Source organism: Eretmochelys imbricata, chromosome 15 (genome assembly GCF_965152235.1).
Source record: "Eretmochelys imbricata isolate rEreImb1 chromosome 15, rEreImb1.hap1, whole genome shotgun sequence".
NCBI classification, from domain to species: domain Eukaryota; kingdom Metazoa; phylum Chordata; order Testudines; family Cheloniidae; genus Eretmochelys; species Eretmochelys imbricata.
In genome coordinates, this window is record NC_135586.1 from 1,242,309 (window position 1) to 1,266,380 (window position 24,072).

At 48.4% G+C, this 24,072-nt stretch overlaps 1 protein-coding gene across 8 annotated transcripts in view; it reads left to right on the top strand.

The window, feature by feature from the left end:
- Window positions 1-24,072, top strand: part of ASCC2 (activating signal cointegrator 1 complex subunit 2) — a 48,218-nt gene that overhangs the window by 21,681 nt on the left and 2,465 nt on the right. For 5 of the 8 annotated variants that reach the window (XR_013348066.1, XR_013348064.1, XR_013348065.1 and 2 more), the window contains 7 exons: window positions 1,252-1,359; window positions 7,070-7,138; window positions 8,143-8,217; window positions 8,484-8,670; window positions 9,471-9,685; window positions 11,381-11,500; window positions 21,206-23,972. Coding sequence is in view for 1 of the 8 variants with exons in the window: in XM_077835125.1 (XP_077691251.1) it covers window positions 1,252-1,359; window positions 7,070-7,138; window positions 8,143-8,217; window positions 8,484-8,670; window positions 9,471-9,685; window positions 11,381-11,500; window positions 21,206-21,430; window positions 23,876-23,972 (1,096 nt within the window). In the remaining 7 variants the exon portion in view is untranslated. The remainder of the gene's footprint in view (window positions 1-1,251; window positions 1,360-7,069; window positions 7,139-8,142; window positions 8,218-8,483; window positions 8,671-9,470; window positions 9,686-11,380; window positions 11,501-21,205; window positions 23,973-24,072) is intronic. The other 3 variants (XR_013348070.1, XM_077835125.1, XR_013348069.1) reach the window with 2 other exon arrangements.

A 24,072-nucleotide genomic window follows, 5' to 3' on the forward strand; every position in this document is an offset into this window, starting at 1 on the left:
CCCCGCCGCCCAGCTGGAGTCTGCCGCGCTGCCCGGCAGGAGCTCTCAGCCCCGCCGCCCAGCTGGAGTCTGCCGCGCTGCCCGGCAGGAGCTCTCAGCCCCGCCGCCCAGCTGGAGTCTGCCGCGCTGCCCGGCAGGAGCTCTCAGCCCCGCCGCCCAGCTGGAGTCTGCCGCGCTGCCTGGCAGGAGCTCTCAGCCCCGCCGCCCAGCTGGAGTCTGCCGCGCTGCCCGGCAGGAGCTCTCAGCCCCGCCGCCCAGCTGGAGTCAGCCACGCTGCCGCGCTGCCCGGCAGGAGCGGTGGGCCAGAGTGCTGGTGGTGCAGCGAGCTGAGGCTGCGGGGGAGGGAGGACAGCAGGGGAGCGGCCGGGGGCTTGCCTCCCTGGCTGGGAGCTCAAGGGCCGGGCAGGACGGTCCCAGGGGCTGTAGTATGCCCACCTCTGCCTTACAGTCTGGCAAATTGGGGTGTGAATCTACCCCATACTAGCCTGCTGGAGTCTGTCTGTGTGCACCCTGCTGATATGTTTAACAATTCATTAGAGTGCTTTGATCTAGTCCAGTTTCAAATTTCAGAGTGCTCGCCGTGTTAGTCTGTATCAGCAAAAAGAACGAGGAGCTCTTGTGCCACCTTAGAGACTAACACATTTATTTGGGCATAAGATTTTGTGGGCTAAAACCCACTTCATCGGATGCATGCAGGGGAAAATAAAGTAGGAAGATATATATACATAGAGAGCATGAAAAAATGGGTGTTGTGATAGCAACTCTAACGAGACTAATAAATTAATAGCAAAAAGAACGAGGAGTACTTGTGGCACCTTAATTGATAAGTCTTGTTAGAGTTGGTATGGCAACACCCATTGTTTCATGTTCTCTGTGTATATGTATTTTCCACTGCATGCATCCAATGAAGTGGGTTTTAGTGCACAAAAGCTTATGCCTAAATATATTCCTTAGTCTCTAAGGTGCCACGTGCACTCCTCGTTCTTTTTTGAGTTTCAGAGAAGACTAGCTCCAAGTGCTCTAACCGACTGTCAACGCATGTCAGCAGGGTGCACAAGGTCCGTTAGAGAGTGGCAGGCTAGTGCGGGGTAGATTCACACCCCAGCTCACCATGGTCTAATGGTTCATGTAGACTCAGCTAATGCAGCTTCTCCTCCAAAGTGGGCAGGGCCCAAGCCACAGAGATGGGTTTTTTTCTTGTGTTGAGACTAACTCCGTGCTCTCGCACTCTCGCTCTTTCTCCCTCTGAAGCTTACTGGCTGACTTGTGGAGGAGGCTTTCTCATTCCAGGAAGAAGGCGGTGGAAATCTTTCATATTCTCGTTAACCAGATCTGCCTCCAGCCCATCTTAGAAAGCAGGTACAGGGACACTTTATCTATGTGGCTGAGATGCAGGCTCTACTAGTAGGGTGCTGTCCTTAGGAGCAACCCAGTTACTTAACGGCTCTCTTGAAGAGTCCTGAGGGTTCCAGCCTTACTGGTGAATTATTTATGACTTATATTGGGGTAGTGCCCAAAGGCTCCATTGGAATCAGAGCCCTGTTGTGCTGGGTGCTGTACAAAGATCTAGAATGAAACTGTCCCTGATCCAAAGCATTTATAAACTGGGCTTTGTTTTGACCCCTCCAGAGTGGGATAAGGCCATGTCCTAGTGGACATGTTCTTGTTGGCTACAGGATATTTTGTGACTTCTAGGCTAGTGCTTAGATATCATGGGGCTAAGCACCTTAGCAACACCTAAAACACACAGAAATCCACATGGTGTTGTAGCTCATTGAAAAGAATGTTTTTAAATCTAGATATGGATGCTTTTGCCCTTATTCCATTTTCACCCCAGTGAAAAGCTAGCGTGTAATGGTCCTCATCCCTAGATCTCCAAGTGCTGTACAAAGGGGGGTGAAAAACGAGGAGTACTTGTGGCATCTTAGAGACTAACAAATTTATGTGGGCATAAGCTTTCGTGGGCTAAAACCCACTTCATCGGATGCATGCAGTGAAAAATACAGTAGGAAGATATATATACACAGAGAACATGAAGCAGTGGGTGTTGCCATACCAACTGTAACAAGACTAATCAATTAAGGTGGGCTATTAGCAGAAGAAAAAAAACTTTTGTAGTCATTATCAGGATGGCCCATTTCAAACTGGTTGACAAGAAGGTGTGAGTAACAGTAGGGGGAAAATAGCATGGGGAAATAGTTTTTACTTTGTGTAATGACCCATCCATTCCCAGTCTTTATTCAAGCCTAATTTAACCTTGTCCAGATTGCAAATTAATTCCAGTGCTGCAGTTTCTCGTTGGAGTCTGTTTTGGAAGGTTTTTTTGTTGGAGAATTGCGACTTTCAGGTCTGAAATTGAGTGACCACGGAGGTTGAAGTGTTCTCCGACTGGTTTTTGAATGTTATAATTCTTGACGTCTGACTTGTGTCCATTTATTCTTTTGCATAGAGATTGCCCGGTTCGGCCAATGTACAATGCAGAGGGGCATTGCTGGCATATGATGGCATATATCACATCGGTAGATGTGCAGGTGAATGAGCCTCTTATGGTGTGGCTGATGTGATTAGGTCTTATGATCATGTCCCTTGAATAGATATGTAGACAGAGTTGGCAACAGGCTTTGTCACATGGATAGGTTCCTGGGTTAGTATTTTTGTTGTATTCCTTTCCAAATACAACCAGATGGACATCATACCAAAAGGACTGAAGGTAAAAAATCCTTTACAATCTACATACCACACAGAGTATGCTGAGAGATTGTGCCACACACTCTCAAAGAAACTGCGGAACCACCTATCAACATCCCATACAGCAAACAGGGAAAGATTAAGAATGAGCTCTCAAAACTGCATAATCTCATAAAAAGCCAACCTTCCACACAAAGTTCCTTGTGATTGGACTTTACAAAAACTAGACAAGCCATTTACAGCACACACGTTGCTTCTCTACAAAGGAAAAAGGACACTAAACTATCTAAACTACTATATGCCAAAAGGAGCCACAACAAGTGGTTCCCTTAACTCACCCAACAATATTGTTAATCTATCCAGCTATACTCTTAGCCCGGCAGAAGAGTCTGTCCTATCTTGGGGCCTGTCCTTCAGCCCCACGAACACGATACAGTTCTGTGATGACCTGGAATCCTATTTTTGATGTCTCCGGCTCAAGGAATATTTCCAACACACCTCTGAACAGCACAGTAATCCACAGAAACCTTCCTACCAACACTACAAAAAGAAGGATTCTGTGTGGACTCCTCCTGAAGGTCGAAACAACAGACTGGACTTCTACATAGAGTACTTCCGCCAATGTGCACATGCTGAAATTGTGGAAAAGCAGCATCACTTGCCCCATAACCTCAGCCATGCAGAACACAATGTCATCCACAGCCTCGGGAACAACTTGGACATCGTAATCAAAAAAGCTGACAAAGGAGGTGCTGTCGTCATCATGAATAGGTCGGAATATGAACAAGAGGCTGCTAGGCAGCTCTCCAACACCACAGTTCTACAGGCCATTACCCTCTGATCCCACTGGGGGTTACCAAAAGAAACTACACCATTTGCTCAAGAAACTCCCTGAAAAAGCACAGGAACAAATCTGCACAGACAAACACCCCTAGAACCCCGACCTGGAAATCCTGGACGCCCCATCTTCTCAGGCATTGGCACCCTGACAGCAGGATTGTCTGTCTATGTAGTCTCCCTCCTCAGGCCCTGTGCTACCAGCACTCCCAGCTATCTTCGAGACACCACTGACTTCCTGAGGAAACTACAATCCATCGGTGATCTTCCAGAAAACTCCATCCTGGCCACTATGGATGTAGAAGCCCTCTACACCAACATTCCACGCAAAGATGGACTACAAGCCGTCAGGAACAGTATCCCCGATAATGTCACGGCAAACCTGGTGGCTGAACTTTGTGACTTTGTCCTCACTCACAACTATTTCACGCTTGGGGACAATGTATACCTTCAGGGGACAATGTATACTGCTATGGGTACCCGCATGGCCCCACAGTATGCCAACATTTTTATGGCTGACTTAGAACAACGCTTCCTCAGCTCTTGTCCCCTAATGCCCCTACTTGCGCTACATTGATGACATCTTCATCATCTGGACCCATGGAAAAGAAGCCCTTGAGGAATTCCACCATGATTTCAACAATTTCCATCCCACCATCAACCTCAGCCTGGCCCAGTCCACACAAGAGATCCACTTCCTGGACACAAGAGATCCACTTCCTGGTGCTAATAAGCGATGGTCACATAAACACCACCCTATACCGGAAACCTACAGACCGCTATACTTACCTACATGCCTCCAGCTTTTATCCAGACCACACCACACGATCAATTGTCTACAGCCAAGCTCTAAGATACAACCGCATTTGCTCCAACCCCTCAGACAGAGACAAACACCTACAAGATCGCTATCAAGCATTCTTAAAACTACAATACCCACCTGCTGAAGTGAAGAAACAGATTGACAGAGCCAGAAGAATACCCAGAAGTCACCTACTCCAGGACAGGCCCAACGAAGAAAGTAACAGAATGCCACTAGCCGTCACCTTTTGCCCCCAACTAAAACCTCTCCAGCACATCATCAAGGATCTACAACGTATCCTGAAGGACGATCCCTCACTCTCACAGATCTTGGGAGACAGGCCAGTCCTCGCTTACAAACAGCCCCCTAATCTGAAACAAATACTCACCAGCAACCACACAACAAAAACACTAACCCAGGAACCTATCCTTGCAAGGAAGCTCGTTGCCAACTGTGTCCACATATCTATTCAAGGAACACCATCATAGGACCTAATCACATCAGCCACACCATAAGAGGCTTATTCACCTGCACATCTACCAATGTGATATATGCCATCATGTGCCAGCAATGCCCCTCTGCCATATACATTGGCCAAACCAGACAGTCTCTACGCAAAAGAATAAAGGGACACAAATCAGACATCAAGAATTATAACATTCAAAAACCAGTTGGAGAACACTTCAACCTCCTTGGTCACTCAATTTCAGACCTGAAAGTCGCAATTCTCCAACGAAAAACCTTCCAAAACAGACTCCAACGAGAAACTGCAGAATTGGAATTAATTTGCAAACTGGACACGGTTAAATTAGACTTGAATAAAGACTGGGAGTGGATGGGTCATTACCCAAAGTGAAAACTATTTCCCCATGCTAATTTTCCCCTACTGTTACTCACACCTTCTTGTCAACTGTTTGAAATGGGCCATCCTAATTATGGCTACAAAAGTTTTTTTTTCTCCTGCTGATAATAGCCCACCTTAATTGATTAGTCTCGCTACAGTTGGTATGGTAACACCCATTGTTTCATGTTCTCTGTGTATAATATCTTCCTACTGTATTTTCCACAGCATGCATCCAATGAAGTAGGTTTTAGCCCACGAAAGCTTATGCCCTAATAAATTTGTTAGTCTCTAAGGTGCCACAAGTACTCCTGTTTTGTTTTTTTGCCGATACCGACTAACACGGCTACCCCTCTGAAAGGGGGGGTGAGTATCCTCATTTAACAGAAGGGGCAATTGAGGTACAGAGAGGTGAAGTGGCTTACTTAGGGCCATGTGTGCTGAGTCACGAGAAGGATCCAGACCCTGGGACTTTTAGGTCAGTGCCCTTTCCGCTGGACCATGCTGCCTCTACGCTGTTGGAATGAATGTTTGTAGACAACCTGCACCGAGCTGTTGATGTCACTGCAGCTCCTCTGATACTTGAATACTGACCCCAAATTATCATCAATACAATCTGTTCAAGGAGATGACATTCCGGTGGTTGAGGTGGAGCTGGGTTCAGTTCCCTGTGTGACCCTGGGCAAGTCACTTAGCCTCTCTGTGTCTCAGTTCCCATCTGCAGAACAGGGATAACAGTCCTGCCTTTCCTCAGAGGATAAGTGCGTTGAAGACTGTGAGTGCTCAGGCACAGTACTGTGGTAATGGTTGGGGGCCATATTAATACCTTAGAATTCAGGGGTTCTCAAACTTCATTGCACCGGGACCCCCTTCTGACAATAAAAATTACTACGTGACCCCAGGAGGGGGGACCGAAGCCTGAGCCCGCCTGAGTGCTGCTGCTCCAGGTGGGAGGGCCAAAGCCCCAGCCCCACCTCCTTAGGCGGGGGGACCAAAGCCGAAGTCCAACCTGAGCCTCGCTGCCCAGGGCTGAAGTCCTTGGGCTTTGGCTTTGGCCCCGGGCCCCAGCAAGTCTAAGCCAGCCTTGGTGACCCCATTAAAATGGGGTCGCAACCCACTTTGGGGTCCCGACCCACACTGCCTTAGGTAGATGGCAGCAACAGCAGCAAATGACAGAGCTGGGTAGTCTGGGCTGTCAGGAGCTGGGGTTATTGTGCAGGTGACACATCCTGCTTCTAGAGGGGTGTCTGTATGGCACCAATACACTGGCAGGAGCATTCTGGGAAGGGCGGCTTTCAGCCGTCACATCCGTTTGGCTCTGTGGTGATGCTCAAGGCACTGGAACTAAGTGGCATTTGAGACTGTACAATAAAGTGGGCTTTGTTTGGCATATGCCCTCACACAGGTGAGCAAAAGAGAGATCACACATTGTCTGGGAGGTTCTGTGCCATAACCTTATATGGAAGGGTCAGTCTTGCAGGAATCTCAATGTACTTAGGAATATAAGTACCTGCCCCTCCCCTCCGCTCCCCACTCCGTTTTCACTTCTTTTAGGGCCACACACTGCAATTTCACTTGCCTTGCAGTATGGTTGCAATCCTATCAAAAGTCCTATTTCCTTAAGACCAAGTTCAGCTTGCTGAAATGGTCACTGAAGCCTCATGAGAAGGCTGGGTCAGTTTCATGATTTGCTGCTTTTTAAAACTAAAAGTCTCAAAAAATCCCACTGGAATGAAATCTGTTGAACAAGTGGGATTTGCTGTGATGTAAGCGTGGTCCTCAGATGTGGCAAACATGGCTAGCAAGGCAGGTCACGGAGGTTCAGAAGGAGGAATGTGATGTTCTCAAAAGTACAGCTCGAAATTCAATTTCTCACTGTTCCATGGCGTCCTCTCTTACAGCTATGAGAATATTCAGCCCTTTATTGAAGAGTTTCTGCAGATCTTCACCTCAGTGCTTCAGGAGAGGAGGTAAATCTAAAAGAATGGGACCCAAAGGAGGAATAACTGTCCTCCCATATCTGTTCCCAGGACTAAAAGTGCGGAAGACATTGGTATATGAGGGACTTTGATGCATGTGGGAATTAGAAATCTTTCAGTCTAGCTAGGAAACGTTCTGTAAGAGAGAATTAGAACAATCTTTATTGTAGTGTTGCAGAGGATGCTGTGTGGTGCCAGAGGCTGTTATAATGCTTTGCACTTCTCCAGCACCTCTTGCTGTGGGCTCTCAAAGTGCTGTATGCATGTTAAGTATCGGGGGTAGCCGTGTTAGTCTGTATCCACAAAAACAACAAGGAGTCTGGTGGCACCTTAAAGACTAACAGATTTATTTGAGCATAAGCTTTCGTGGGTAAAAACCCCACTTCTTCAGATGCAACAGATCTTTCTTCAGATCCCACTTCTTCAGATCCTTGTATGTATGTTAGTGAATTAACCATCATAGCTACCTTGTCAGGTTGTGAATAACATACAGGTTGTGAACGTATGTTAGTGAATTAACCATCATAGCTGCCTTGTCAGCTACCTTGTCAGACAATTATTTATCCCCAGTCTACAGATGGGGAAACCGAACCATAAATTTAAATGACTTGTCCAAGGACACACAATGAGTCAGTGGCAGAGATGGGAATCCAACCCAGATTTCCTAACTCCCCCAGGTCAGGTGTTTTAATCATAAAATCGTGCTCCTCTCTAACTGGGCATTGGGTCATTGGAGGGTCACAGCATCATGCTGAGGGTTATAATTGGCTATTGCGGTGCGGGGAGGTTGACTGGATTATGATGAAATGCAAAACTAGGGCTGGCGATAGACTCTGGAGTTTGTTTCTGGGTGTGAGATGAAGTGTCTGCAAGGTCGTGGGGTTCATGACTGCGTGCTGATGAGGTTACAGCAGTGCGTTAGGGATTGCAGCAAGGGAGCCCTGCAGTTCATTCACTCCTCAGTTTGATTGATATACTTGCTTTTGTGTTTTCAGGTTTCTTCGTGACTATGATGAGCTGTTTCCTGTGGCAGACGACGTGAGTCTGCTTCAGCAGGCATCCTCTGCCTTGTATCCTTTTCTCTCTGCTGGTGGACGCTGCACTGTGTTTTAAAAATCTGGTGGCTGTTGTTAGCCCTGTCTACATTGGCACTCTCACACTTGCTACCTCTGATTAAGCTGCACCCGTGCCAGCAATGGTGGGGAAGCTGTTAGAAAAAGCCTAGTGTAGGCACAGATTTGGAGTCTTCAAAGAGCACATAACTACTCACATGTGGTGTCTGAACAGGTGCATCTGGACTAGAGCACAGAGAAATGCCCTTAATGCAGTCTTGTAGGGATGACACCCGGACAGCATATATCCTTCAAGCAGTGGAAAGTGCCTGGGAAGGTGTGGAGAGGAGAAAAACACCAGTCATTAAAAGCCCACCTCCACCAATGGTACCTGATGGAGCTTCAGCGATGGTGGAAAATGCTCCTAAGGACTCAGAAGGGCTTGATGGTGCATACCACTTGGAGTATGATGTGAGTATGGAGCTGCGTGGACAGGAAGGGTAATGGTTCTCCCCCACCGTCTCTACTTAACTGATTGTGCCTTGGTGGGGCGAGGAGTCTTGTTTGTTTCTTGGCTCTTGGGCAATGGCTGTATTCCAAATCCAAATGGACGAATCAAAACTGAATTGCTCCCACCTGTTCAGTGCAGCATGGTGAATAAGCTCGGTAATGAGACAAACTGGGTTCTACTTTTGGCTCTGCCACTGGCCTTGGACAGATTGCTTAATTCCTTTTGTCTTGGGTTTCCTATCAACGTAATCCACCTAGTACTCATACAGCTCCCATCACTGACATATCTGAGCCCTTGAGTTGCTTGTAAAGCATTTTGAAGCTATAATGCATCATATACCTGTTAATATTATTTGAGGAAAAGATGCTGTAAAATATCCCAGCTCTCTCTGATTCAAAGAGCAGCATACCTAATTCTCAAAAAGAAAAGGAGTACTTGTGGCACCTTAGAGACTAACCAGTTTATTTGGATGCACGGTATGCATCCGATGAAGTGAGCTGTAGCTCACGAAAGCTCATGCTCAAATAAATTGGTTAGTCTCTAAGGTGCCACAAGTACTCCTTTTCTTTTTGCAAAGACAGACTAACACGGCTGTTACTCTGATACCTAATTCTGTACTTGATGGACTCTGCCTAGGGCCCCATTTGGATTCTATTCTCATAACCCTAACTGCTCTCCTTCCCGGTTTCCATGCACACATGGCCTCTCTGTATTGTGATCCCTTTTCAGTAATTCCACCCCTTATGTTTGGTATGTACAGTGTGCTGGAGCAACTGCAGCACCCGCTGCCAAGGTCTCAGGGGTGGAGTTGGATTCTTTGATTTCTCAAGTGAAAGATCTGCTGCCTGACCTAGGGGAAGGCTTCATATTGGCCTGCCTGGAGGAGCACAGCTACAGTGTAGAGCAGGTGATCCACAACATCCTGGAGGATAAGCTGGTACCATCCCTGGACAAACTGGAGCGAACAATGCCAAGGTGGGGATGAGGTTTTAGTATGTTTGGTGCTGTTTTGTTTCCAGTTGTGGGTTGTTAAAGGGACTGTTCTGCGTGATGGTTACTAACCACCCTGTGCCTGGGAAAAGGAATGAGCGGATGTTTCCCTCGGCAGGTAGCTGCAGTGCTAGCCGCCCAGTTCTGTCCTGCCTCTTCCCCGATTTCCCTGCAGAGGCCAGAGGTTTTTCCACCCTGAGTTGTTGTACGACAAAGGCCGGGTCGTGTGTTGTGAAGAGACACTCAGGATTGTCCCCTGGACACTAAAATGAGACCTGTCAAAATCACGTGGTGGGAGACAATAGTTTAGCCCTGTACTAGGCAATAGTGCTGCCACTCTTCTATACAGCAAACCCCCATCCATTACCTGCAAACGTTACTGATCGGCTGCAGAAGGCCATAGTATGGTCCTTCATGAGCAAAATCCCACCAGTCCTGCACGAAGGGAGTATCTTCAAAGAAACTAATTCAAGTGGAATTCACCCTGCAGGGCAGAGTAGTTAAATTGTAAGGTACTAGAATTGTTCTCTGTGCAGAAATTGAATTTTAACCAAGGAGAAATTACAATTCAAATCCACTTTTATCAGAGTCCACAGAGCTGCCTAGCCTCTGCTGCCTTCTGGATGTTGCATGTGGGGGCTTAGGAATCATCCTCAGCAAGGGAACCCACTTGGTTTTAGCTGCCTTTGCAGCTGTAGAATATGCATGTACTACCGCAGCAGTTTCCAGCCGTGGTTCAGGATGTGAATGGTACGCTATGCCCAGTCATGCTCCAGAAAGGCATTAGCTGACTGGGTCTGGTAGGTCATTCAGCAATGATGCAGTTTAAAAAAAAATGCAATCCTTATCAGAACAGTGATTATATAAAATGGTGGTTTTGTACATAACACCCTGCTTTTTATTCTCTTTTAATCAGATCTGCTGACTTTTCTGGCACAAACTACTTTGTATTTCTGTTAGCACTGCAGAGCTAACACGGTTACGGGAGACTGGGTGGATTCTGTTTTGTCTCATGCATCATCAACAAAATTGTCAGCTAAGCAGCAAAGGCAGAATTGTAATTCCTGGTGATCTTAGAACAGAGCGCAGCTGAGTTTTTTCAGATTCCAGGCTGAGTATACAGCACCAGAAAAAATAAATGTAAAGATAATCCTCTTTTGACTTGTAAATTGAACAAATTTAATCTGGAAATGTTTGAGACAGAATGAATATGGAACCATAGGGAGACCTATCTTCTGAAACCATCCTTAACAAATTATTGGGATCTCCTCCAAAGTGTAGCCCAATACATACATACAGTGTTGACTTTACCAAGTCACTTTGCTGAGCATAAGCATGCTTCAGTATTGAATACTCCAGTTTTGTACATTCTTAAAAGAAGGATTTTCTCCCTTTGCTTTCTCCTAAATGGGTTTGAGCCTCCCCATGGAGATCAGCCACATGGTTTGAGACTTCTATTCTAGACCAGCATAGTATTGGATGTTACACTGGGGCTGTGAAACAGAAAATGACTGGAGCTATTGCAATCTGATGCCGTTCAGTTTTGTACTTTGTGCTGCTATGTATGGTTAAGGGATTGATGGAGTAATGGAGATCATGGCAAGAATGCACATCGACTGAGAGAATGTGGCCCTTCTTAGCTTTATCTTAGCGGCTTCTGTTGTGTCTCCTTTCTGACAGGCAGGTGAAGACAGAACCAACCCCTCTGGTTACTTCTCGATACAACATCTTCCAGGACGATGAGTTTGATATATTCAGCAGGGACTCAGTGGACATGTCCCGGGTACAAAAAGGCAGGAGGTGCGTATCACAGCTACAATCAGTTCTTTTGGACAGGGTGGTATAAATGTCCATGGACTTACAGCAACAAATTCGATTAAGAAAATCCCATTGCAGTCCTCTGACAGTATATTTGTATGTCTGAGGCCAACTGGTAAAGTTATTTTCCTGATCGCTTGTCCACAAGCAGCTAAGGCTAGAGATTTAGTTGGTTTTAACAAGAAAACATCATTGTCTCAATTTTTGGGCTGTGATCTCATTCTCGCTAGGAAATTAAAATGAAATAGTGCTGTGGCCTTTTTCTCTATTCAGCTTGTACCGTTTGACACTACAGCGCCATACTGCTTTTAACATCTGACTATGGTTTGGACTTTTATGTTTTGTTTTCTTTTCTCCATAAATTGCAAGGCCACTACTGTCACCAGTCTGAGCTCTGTGAGTCAGAAATGAGGCTAGGTAAAATTTGTTTCAAATTCAAGTACAAATATCAATAATGTCCATCTGGTTTGAAATCTAGCTCCGATAACACAATCTCAGTAATCTAGTTCCTCCACTAGGAGTTCCTGCCTCTGTTTCTCCCATTGCTTAGCATGCAGTGCTGTGTCATGTACTTTGTTTGTTTAACCCAGTGCTTTTGGTATTACCCTCCGTTGATTCAGGTTGTTGGGGATTTTCGCCTCAAAAGCCCAACAGAGTGGATCGATGCGTTCAAGGCATTATTCAAACATTTCTTTTAAATCAACCAAGCCTGTGTGTGGACCTGTCTTTAGATCTATACATAGCTGGGGAATGAAAGATCGATTTGTAAATTAAACCGTCTGGCTGTGGCAGCATCAGCTAAGTTTGCAGCTCCAAGACTGTAACAAAGTCTTGGAGGAAAGGTGGGTATGCTAATACCTTTTATTGGAGGAAAGTCAGTTCCCTCCTTAAGTCCAATCAGACTGGGATTTGCAGCAGCAAGTAATCAAATTATAGCTTCTTTTACTACAAATCCTACTCTGGCTTGGCTGTGTCAAGCTGTCCTGCATATAACAATCTGCTCTTTATACTCAAGAGAGTGAGGACCAACCTCAGGGCAGACTGTTAAGAACCAGGGCACAAACTCCAAATTGGCTGAGTTCTACACTTCAATTTCACCAACCAGTTATCAGATGTAAACTCCTCAGGCTCTATAACAGCCTAAACATGAAGTCATAGACAGTCCCCCTGCTGCCAGGTAAGACTACCTTTGTGATAGATGGTCCCTTGCACCAAGTATCACAGCAATATGTAGGGCAGGTCCACACTTAAAATGCTGCATCTGTGCAGCTGCAGCACTTAAGTGAAGATGCTCCTACACCAATGGGAGAGCGTCTCCCGTTGTCATAGTTAATCCACCTCCCCGAGAAGCGGTAGCTATGTTGATGGGAGAAGCTCTTCCATTTGACATAGCGCTGTCTATGTGGTGGTGGTGGTGGTGGGTGGGTTTAGGTCAGTATAAGTATGTCATGCAGACTGTGGATATTTCACACCCCTGAACGACCTAGTTATAATGCTATAGGTCTGTAGTATTGACCTGGCCTTAGGCTGTTCCCAGTCCCAAAGGACCAATTGCTTACCTCAGGTCAATTGCATCTTAGATCTCACACCAAAGACAACACTCATAGTCCATCCTATAATAAACTATATACGGATTTAAGAAAAAAGGAAACATGAGAGTTATTTAAAAGGTTTCAAGCAGGGGAACGTAGGTGCACACAAACACAGGTGCACACAAATTAGTTCCAATCTTAAGTTTCAAAAAGTAGTAGAAGCTTCTATAATAAGCAAGATCTCTGCGTTCTTTAGGGCTGACCCATGCTGGGCATTGTGGTTCTTTTGCTGATGCCTAGTAATCCTTGCCTGCCCCCTGCCCTCTCCTCAAGTCACAGCAGCAGAAGTTAGGGGGTTTTATTCCCTTCCCCCGTCTGCTTTGAGCTGCTGCTTCCAGCGATGAACTCAGCTGGTGGGAGGAATTTACTTGAGAGACTCATCTTCCTGAAGCGGGAAGGGTGGAGAGTAAACAGCAAAGTTGTTGGTTCTGGTTTAACATTCCCCTCTGATCTGCCTGGTGTCAGTGGGCCTTCCTTGCGGGGCAGGACAGACCACCCTCTCTTGGAGACCAGCATTTCACACTAATCAGTGTCTCTCTTCTGTCTGAGACAAGGTGAGTAAGAAGTGGTCCAATATAAGGTATTACGTCACCCACCATGTCTCTCTAATATCCTGGGACCGACATGGCTACAACTACATCTCTCCTGTCTGGTGACTTACACAGTTATCAAGGCTTACAGTGCAAATGCTCAAATATTACCTTCCAATCTGGGATACAGATGTTATAAGTGAGTCCAGCTATGTATTGGTCAGTATTGAAGCGTGGGGATCTTGGCCTTAGTTGGCACCTGATCTGCCAGCATCACAGGCTGTCAAAGGAAATTGTTGCTTGCCTCGCTGGCCAAAATACCTACCTTTGAACTGTCTCACTACAGCTGGAAAATCCCCAGACTCAGGTTATGTCTGTGCTTGTACCATTACAGCAGCACAGCTGCAGTGGTGGTTTAAGTGTAGACATTTCCAGCAGTTGACAAGAATGTGTGAGGAACAGCGGCCGGGGGGAGGGAGGGGGGAATAGTTTTACTTTGTGTAATGACCCAGCCACTCCCAGTCTCTATTCAAGCCTAAGTTAATTGTATCCAGTTTGCAAATTAATTCCAATTCAGCAGTCTCTCGCTGGAGTCTGTTTTTGAAGTTTTTTTTGTTGAAGAATTGCCACCTTTAGGTCTGTAATCGCGTGACCAGAGAGATTGAAGTGTTCTCCGACTTGGTTTTTGAATGTTATAATTTGTGACGTCTGATTTGTGTCCATTGATTCTTTTACATAGAGACTGTCCAGTTTGGCCAGTGTACATGGCAGAGGGGCATTGCTGGCAAATGATGACGTATATCACCTTGGTAGATGTGCAGGTGAACGAGCCTCTGATAGTGGGGCTGATGTGATTAGGCCCTATGATGGTGTCCCCTGAATAGTATGTGGACACAGTTAGCAATGGGCTTCGTTGCAAGGATAGGTTCGTGGGTTAGTGGTTCTGTTGTGTGGTATGTGGTTGCTGGTGAGTATTTGCTTCAGGTTGGGGGGCTGTCTGTAAGCGAGGACTGGCCTGTCTCCCAAGATCTGTGAGAGTGATGAGTTGTCCTTCAGGATACATTGTAGATCCTTGATGATGCGTTGGAGAAGTTTTAGTTGGGGGCTGAAGGTGATGGCTAGTGGCGTTCTGTTACTTTCTTTGTTGGGCCTGTCCTATAGTAGGTGACTTCTGGGTACTCTTCTGGCTCTATCAATCTGTTTCTTCGCTTCAGCAGGTGGGTATTGTAGTTGTAAGAACGCTTGATAGAGATCTTGTAGGTGTTTGTCTCTGTCTGAGGGGTTGGAGCAAATGCGGTTGTATCGCAGAGCTTGGCTGTAGACAATGGATAGTGTGGTGTGGTCTGGATGAAGGCTGGAGGCATGTAGGTAGGCATAGCGGTCAGTAGGTTTCCAGTGTAGGGTGGTGTTTATGTAACCATCGTTTATTAGCACTGTAGTGTCCAGGAAGTGGATCTCTTGTGTGGACTGGTCCAGGCTGAGGTTGGTGGTGGGATGAAAATTGTTGAAATCATGGTGAAATTCCTCAAGGGCTTCTTTTCCATGGGTCCAGATGATGAAGATGTCATCAATGTAGCACGAGTAGGGGCATTAGGGGAGGAGAGCTGAGGAAGCGCTGTTCTAAGTCAGCCATAAAAATGTTGGCATACTCTGGGGCCATGCGGGTACCCATAGCAGTGCCGCTGATTTGAAGGTGTACATTGTCCCCAAATGTGAAATAGTTATGGGTGAGGACACAGTCACAAAGTTCAGCCACCAGGTTTGCCGTGACATTATCGGGGATACTGTTCTGACGGCTTGTAGTCCATCTTTGTGTGGAATGTTGATGTAGAGGGTTTCTTAATCCACAGTGGCCAGGATCGTGTTTTCTGGAAGATCACCGATGGATTGTAGTTTCCTCAGGAAGTCAGTGGTGTCTCGAAGATAGCTGGGAGTGCTGGTAGCGTAGAGCCTGAGGAGGGAGTCTACATAGCCAGACAATCCTGCTGTCAGGGTGCCAATGCCTGAGATGATGGGGCGTCCAGGATTTCCAGGTTTATGGATCTTGGGTAGCAGATAGACCTTACCTGATCACTCTCGTTACAGTGTGTATGGTAACACCCATTGTTTCATGTTCTCTGTGTATATAAATCTCCCCACTGTATTTTCCACTGAATGCATCCGATGAAGTGAGCTGTAGCTCACGAAAGCTTATGTTCAAATACATTTGTTAGTCTCTAAGGTGCCACAAGCCCTTCTTTTCTTTTAACTTTTTAGTGTGGACCTGGCCCCAGGTTATCCCCCATCCCTCCCATCCCCATTCACCACATTCCACTGATCAGAGCACCAACAGACATCACATGCATGTGAGACTCAGCAATGCTCTATGTCTTCTCCCAAACCATTCCCTGCTGGCTGACCTCAGCTATGCCAGTGGACACCAACCGGTTGATCGCAATTGACTGGTTGATCCTAGAGGATCTCGCAGTCGATCGTGATCTCTGGTGGTGCAGCGGGGCGGCACTAAGGCAGGGTCCCTGCCTACCCTGGCACCACGCCGCTCCTGGAAGCAGCAGCAGCCAGCGCGGCCCCAGGGGCGGCGAGGCAGGGGTCTCCCTCTGCGCGCTGCTCCTGCCTGCAAGCACCGCCCACCCAGCTCCCATTGGCTGGGAAAAGGGAGCTGTGGCCAATGGGAGCTGCGGGGGCGATGCTTGTAGAGGGGGAAGCGGGCGGAGCGATGTGCCCCCCCGCCCCACCGGGGGCCCAGGGGTGTGTTGGTCCCTTCCAGGAGCAGTGTGGGGCCAGGGTAGGCAGGGATCCTGCCTCAGCTGTAGCCATGCTGCACCACTGACCAGGAGTTGCCGGAGTTAAGTGCTGCCCGGTGGGAGGCTGCACCCCAGCCCTGAACCCTCTCCCAGAGCCAGCACCCCATATGCCCTCCTGCACCATGAACCCCCTCCTGCATGCCAAGCCCCAGCCCTGACACCCCTCCCAGAGCCAGCACCCTGTACTCCCTCCTACACCCCAACCCTCTGCCCCAGCCCGGAGCCCCTCCTGCACTCAAACTCCCTCCCAGAGCTTGCACCCCTCACCCCCTCCTGCACCCCAACTTCTTGCCCCAGGCTCAGCCCAGAGCCCCCTCCTACATTGCGAACCCCTTGGCCTCGGCCACAGCCCGCATCCCCTCCCAAACCCCTATCCCAGCCTGGTGAAAGTGAGTGAGTGTGGGGGGGAGCGAGTGACGGAGAGAGGCAGGGATGGAGTGAGCGGGGCATGGCCTCGGGGAAGGGGCGGGGTAGATCCTGGGTTGCCCTTAAATTCAAAAAGTGATCTTGGGTGTAAAAAGTTTGGAGACCACTGAGCTAGAGCCATTTTTTTCCCACCTGTTTGTCAGCACACGTCTTTTGCTCAACTCAGCCCCTTCACCCTCCACCTTGCAGAGACAGCTCAGATCTCTTGTGCCCTGCTGCTCCTTTGGTTCCCCATGTTGCTGTGGCCATCACTCTGCTCTCTTGGCTGTGTCTTCACTACAAAATAGGTGTGTTTTTTAGATCAGTTAAGCTAAGGCTGGGAGTTTATCACGGAGGTCATGGATTCCGTGACTTTCCATGACTTCTGCAGCAGCCAGTGTGCCTGGCTCCGGGGCAGCTTAGGCAGCCCTTGCGCCGGGTGCCCTGGCCACTGCTGGGGCAGTCTCGGGCCCCTGTGCCCCGCATCTCTTCCCCACAGCTGAGTTTGGGTGGGGGGGGGAGGGGGTTGGGGCAGGGTGAGGCAGGTGCTCGGTGGCTCCCTGGAAGCGGCGACATCCCCCTCGCTCAGCTGCTCAGCAGAGGCGTGGCCAGGTAGCTCTGTGCGCTGCCTCCGCCCAGAGCTTCGCAGCTCCCATTGGCCGTGGTTCCCCTGCCCCCTCCCAAACCCAAACTCTACTGCTACTGGGGTGGGGGGGAGAGGAGGCGCAGAGCCAGGTAGGGAGCCTCGCAGCCCCGCCAACTTCCCCCCCCTGCCCCCCCAGCACCAGCGCAGGTCCTGGGCCACGCACCGCCACCTACGTCTCACCCCCAAACAGCTGGAGCGCCCTCCCAAGGGGCCAGTGGGCAAACACCCCCCCCCCAAGTTTTTTTCACTGGCGTTTTTAGTAAAAGACATGGACAGGTCATGGGCTATGAATTTTTGTTTACTGCCCGTGGTGTGTCGGTGACTTTCACTAAAAATATCCATGACTAAAATGTAGCCTTTGTTATAGCCCTTTTGATGTAAAATCCAAGTGAAGGTAGCTTTTGGTAGCTAGTTGGGCCTCACCCATATACCCTCCACCTAGGGTTGACCTTGGCTTGGTACGTCAAGGTAAGAAATACAATGTCTTGTCTTCACTAGGAATTTATATCGAGAGAGCTGTTTTGATGCCAAAACCATGCCTGTTTCATGGTGAAGACAGCCTCTGCCTCCCCTGTTCTCCTTGACTTGCAGGCAGAAAACTTGATACTTGCCCAGGCTTCTGAGCAATAGGGTTTCCTCCAGCCTCATCTGAGCCCTGATTTGGGTCTCAAAGATCTCTACTCTTTTTGCCTCTCTCCTTAAAACCAGAGAGATGTAATTGTGGTGCTTGCTCTTTATCTTATTAGAGTTCTGTTGTTGTTGTTTAACATGATATTGCACCTGAAGACCACAACCTGGCTGGGCCCCATTGTACTAGTTCAGGGGTGGGCAAACTTTTGGCCTGAGGGTCACATTGGGGAATAGAAACTGTGTGGCGGGCCAAGAATGCTCACAACATTGGGGTTGGGGGGCGGGGGGGCGGGTACAGGCTCTGGGGTGGGGCTGGGAATGAGGAGTTTGGGGTGCAGGAAGGTGCTCCAGGCTGGGATCGAGGGGTTTGGAGAGTGGGAGGGGGATCGGGGCAGGGGTTTGGAGCGTGGGGAGAGGCTCAGGGGGTGCAGGCTCTGAGTGGCGTTTACCTCAAGCAGCTCCCGGAAGCAGTGACATGTCCCTTCTCCAACTCCTATGCGGAGGCATGGCCAGGCGACTCTGTGTGCTGCCCCGTCTGCAGGCACCGCCCCTGCAGCTCCCATTGGAGCGTGTAGGAGCTGGCGTGGGGCCATGCTGCGACTTCTGGGAGCCGTATGGTGCAGCCCCAACCCGGCCCCGACTGAAGCAGGGCCGAGCCGTGACGTTGATGAGAAAGCTGCTAGTCGCTCAGGCTGTTACCCCAGGGTGGATGGGGACTTCCAGCTAAAGCCTGGTTGCCCCCTTGGCTCCTGGCTCCCCGCTCCCAGACGGGCTGTGCCCTCCCAGCTCTTTGCTGGGAGCCCAGCTACACTGAGGCTCCCTGCTGGGAACCTGGCAGCTGTCTAGGCTCCAGGCACAGAGCTCATCGGTGGGAGCCCGGGTGGCTGTCTTACTCCCGGCGGGGAACTGAGAGCCTGGGGGGCAGCTGGGGTCCCAGTGGGGAGCAGAGAGCTGAGAGCCCAAGGCAGGACAGCTAGGCTTCCAGCGGGGAGCTGTGAGCACAGGGGGGCAGCTGGGGTCCCAGCGGGGAGCTGCTTGTGGAATTGAGAGCCCAGGCTCTCAGCCCTTCTTAAGTTGCTGGAAGCACTCCTGGTGAGGATGTGTACGGACAGAAGGAGGGCAGTGTGGACATGAACCACCACAGTAATTACTGTAGTGGTTGTAAGTTGACCTATGTTAGGCATGGTCCACACTTAAAGGTTAGGTCAACATAGCTATCTTAGTCAGGGGTGTGAAAAACCACCCCCGGACCGATACAGCTATGCCAGTCTAAGCCCTATGGTAGATGCAGCTCTGTCGACTGAAGAATGGGTATGTTGATGGAGCGGACTTGGTTCGGGGAGGTGGCGTTGCTACACCGGGGGAAAATCCCCTTCCGCTGGTGTACTGTGTCATGCCAGTATAGAGAGGCGGACACAGCTCTGCTACCACAGTCTGTGTAGTGCAGACACAGCCTTGTGCACTTCAGTGCAGCTTTGTTGCAAAGCCATCAGGTCGTCTCAACAGGAAACAATTCCCGAATGCCTAGTCAGCCTCATTGCTGAAAACCAGCAGGAGCTCCTAGCCCATCCTGCACGGTACACGTGAGTAAAGCAGAACATTTGCAGGGTCATTTCGAATTGATTGTAACTAAATTTAAGCACAGCAACAGAAACAGTGGTAGAAGCAGTGACTCATGGAGTAAGGGGAAGCAAACATTATCTAATTTGGGGATCCTGAATAGGAATGGAATTGATGGTCAGGGCAGAGGATGGCTTTCCCTACGTTTGCAAGAATGTCACAGGAACCTGGCAATTCTTGATATACCTGTTCATCAGACAGGTTCCTCCACTAGTAATATGAAGAGACTATGCAGATCCTGAATAAATTCTGGATTCAGATGTGAATTCCTCCTCAGGCTTTGGGAGCTGCAGGTTGTCCTGAGTAGACTGAGAAAGGGATTTCCCCATAAGTCTGCAGTAAGTTCTCATATGTGGTTTACAACCTCAGCATCACAAGGTCTTGATCACTGTACAGGATCAGTGGGTGCTCAGCATGTCCGAAAATCCAGCGTGAGGTATCAGGTCCCCGTGCAACTGAGGCATGCTAAATCAGTGGCTGTATTTGAATATTGGCTGTACCTCTGTGTCTTGATTTCCCTGTCTAGAATATAGGTCTAACTCTAATATTACTTGCCTCACAGGGATTGGATGAGGCTTAATTGATGGGTATATAAGTGATTTGAGATATTTAGATGAAGTGCAGTAGGAATGCAAAGTGGTGTTATTGTGGGGCTCTGATTTCCTGGCTGAGGCAGATCTCCCTGCTTGGTGGTTTTTTCTGCTGTCCTTTCCCCTCTGAATCCTGCTTTTCTAGCCCCTGTTTAGTGCAATACTCATAATCTCTCTGTGTAACCTTGTGCGCTCCTCATCTGTTTGTTTGTATGCAGCGGCTTTCTCTCATCCTACGCTTAGGTTGGAGGCTCTTTGACTTGAGGGAGTGTACAGCACCTAGTACAGAAGCAGTGCTGAGCCCTGATTTGTGCCTTTGGGCGCTACTGCAATGCAGATACCTCACTACCATGAACCAGCGCTGCTGCAGCCTAGTGTTAAAGGGCACTGTGCACCTGGACATGCTGCCACTCAGCTGCGACAGGTTCCAGGCCCTGACCACCTGTAGTTATTCACGGTCCATGGTACTTTTGGGGAGAGTTTGGTCTTGGTCCAGCTAGAGTAATTGCATTTGGCTATTCTTAAAATCTCCTCTGCAGTCTCCCCCAGAGGTGGCAATCTCCATTCCTGTTCTGACCTGTTGCACAATCTTGCTGGGTGCTGTTGAACAGCTGTTGTGTTCAAACCAGAAGTGGCTGTTTTCGTTAGTGGGTCAAATGATCCTTTTGCATCTCCAGTACTTACCTCAGGAGGGGAAGCAGTGAGGCTTATGTTTGTGAGCTTCTTTGAGATGAAAAGTGCTAGAGCAGGATGAATAAAATGTAATCACCAGATGGTGCTTAAATTTCCATTTATTTAGAGTTGCTCTTTACAGCTAGATTTTTTTAAACTGCCTTTATTTCTTTCTGCCCCCCCCCCACCGCCGTGCAGGAAGGACAAAGATACGACAAAAAGTTTACTGAATGACAAGCGCCTGATAGCTGAGCAGAAGGAACGCTACAGCCAGTACAGTGTGATCGTAGAGGAGGTCCCTGAGCAGGAGGGGGAAGCCCAGTTCTATAGGGTTGACTATGAGGATGAATACGACGACACCTATGACGGCAACCAGGTGGGGGCGAACGATGCTGACTCAGATGATGAGCTGATCAGTAGGAGGTGGGTACAGCATCTTTGGCCAGCAAGAAGAGGATGGTTGGTATGTCCTGTAAGCCACGTGTCTGCACACTGGCACAGAGCCTGGGTGAAAATGCATGTCCTGCACACAGGACTCCACTGCCCATGCTTCTGCTCTCACCCCAGACAGAGGGGCTCGGAGACACCTCTCTGCTCTTTCTGCTCCCAGCCTGGAGGAGGGGTTTCCGGGTCTCCCCTTTCTCCTGCTGGCCAGGAAGCTTCTCCCAGCCATGGGAACAGGGAGTTGTCATGCTCCCCCTTCCTCCTGTACCCCTTCCCTCTCTCCATGTGTGGAACCAAATGCTGCCGGAGCTCAGTTTTAAAACCCGAGCGGGAGGCTTTGCTCAGAGAGGTTAAGCTTGCACTGAGAAAGTCCTTCACTCTGCACACAGAGGGGAACGCTGGTCATTGAGGACAGAGGGTGTGAACTGGCCTCTTATAGCTGTTTCTCCCCCCACCTCAAGGCAGAAAAGCCGTTGGGCAAACAGTAAGAAAAAGCTGGCCCCTGTTCTTGCTTGTTTGGCAATTCCTTGGGCACAGGCTCTTCTGTGATCTAGTGATTAGAGCATGCAACTGAGAGTTCTGGGCTCCACTCCACTGACTCGGCATGTGACCATGACCTCTCTGTGCCTCAGTCTCTCCATCTGCAAAATAGAGCTAATACTGAGCTGGCTCCCAGGGTTGTGAGGGTTAGCTGAGGTTTGGAACTGCAAAACATTAATTCTAAGAGCGTGGCTAGAGATGCGTTGGGAAAAGGAATGAGATTTTGACAGACAACCAAGTATGCACACCCACTCTTTCTCCATATATCTCCATCTTTTGGAAGCTGTAAGCTTAACATTTCTCTGTGATTTACAGAGTAATTTTCCATCCAAAACAGCATTTTCAGGAAGCAAGAATTGTAAGATGTTAACAGACAGAGCTAACCCCATTTAAAAACAAAATATTGCTCTTCTCTACTTCTTTCTTCTTTTGGAATCTTCCTAAAGAGTTCTAGAGACTTGAATAAAAACTTTCTTACAGTTCACCTGTAACACCTTGGGGCTTGGTCTTCAGAAGTTGTGAGCACCCACCCTTCCCACTGGCTTTTCTGGGCGGTCTGAGGGTGCTCAGCATTCTGAAGATCAGGCCTGGGTGTCTGACGTAAAACCAAGGCTCTTGTGGTTTTGGTTGTAAGTTTTAATTTCCTCAGTGACACGACCACAGATTTAAAATCAAATGGAATCCTTTAGAAGAACTACATTGGAGGCAGAAATAAGGGGATAGTTTTTCTCTTCTTCGCTCCAGGCCCTTTGCACCGCTTGAGATGTGCCAAGGGGCCATAAAGCCAGTGGGTTTTCTCCTGTGTGAAGGACTCCCCAGCGGGCGCAGTGCCGGCATAATGGGTGCAACTGAGGATCAGTGGGATAACCTCTGACCAATCGCAGCAGTTTTAAAGTGGGGACTGTTTTGAGCAGATACCTGATTTTAATATGGTGGCACATAAGGTGAGCTGATATGCCTACATACAACCCCCAACCCCATCGCTGTCTGTGTGCTGAGGTCTAGAGAGAATTAACCATCAAATGCCATTGCTCTTGCACAATGCTTTCTGGGTGGTCTCCTAGAGGAAGGCATGTTTTCTTTTGTGCAGCTCTGTTGTCCCTTGCATGTCTCAAGTCTTTTCTGCCTTTCTCCTCTCCCTTGCAATTTACCCAGTGCATGAAATGCCATCCTATCCCTGCCTCGAGGTGGCACTGGATAGTAAGTGTTTTAAGCTCCCTTTTTAATTTAGATTTGACAGATGTGAAAAGAACATTCCACAGGGAACTGAAGATGTGCATGTATAAAAAGGGAGAACTAAACAAAATACACAGCCCCAAATTCAACCTGGGGTAGTGTTGCTGCCTGTCCAAGTTTTCCCAGGATCATCCCTTTTCTGAGACAGCTGTCCCAAGAAATCTGTAAGGGAGCTCAGTACACACAGCCAGCTGGCCAGTTTTATGGCCTCAGGATCATCCTGGATGTCTGGATTTTTTGTACATCAGAGGTGGTGCCTGGAGGAGATCTCCATTGACCTCTGTGGAATGACAGTCGGGCTGCATCAGTGTATATGATCCTACAGGTGATGAAGTATTAAATATGAAATCAAGGATACACGTTCCACTAAGATACTTTTCCCTAGTAGTCTATATTCACCAATTGCAGATCTCCCGGAAGTCATTGGAACATGGCAAATTTGTCATTGGCTGCCCTCTTTCTTTCTAGATTTGCTAATTCTTGCTAACACTTGCTTTACAAATTAGGCAGGTCCATAAAAGCTGTGGATTTCACTTCTTGAAAGAACTGCCCTTCTGTAATTCAGAAGTGTCTTTAAAATATTCTAGTATCAGAATTGCCCAGATGAAAGAGTACTGAATCTTTCACCTTTCTCTCTCAAATTCCCAGGCCATTTACCATCCCTCAAGTCCTGAGACCCAAAGGACAAGAGGAGGAGGAGGAGGAGGAGGAGGAAGTGGAGGAGACTGAAAAGGAAACAACAAAGGTTACTAGCTTAATTTGTAGGCTGATGGGAATTGGCACTAAGTTCTATTGTGTGCCCTGTCTATTTCACCTGTTGAAGCCCTGACCAGTAAGAGTGTGGA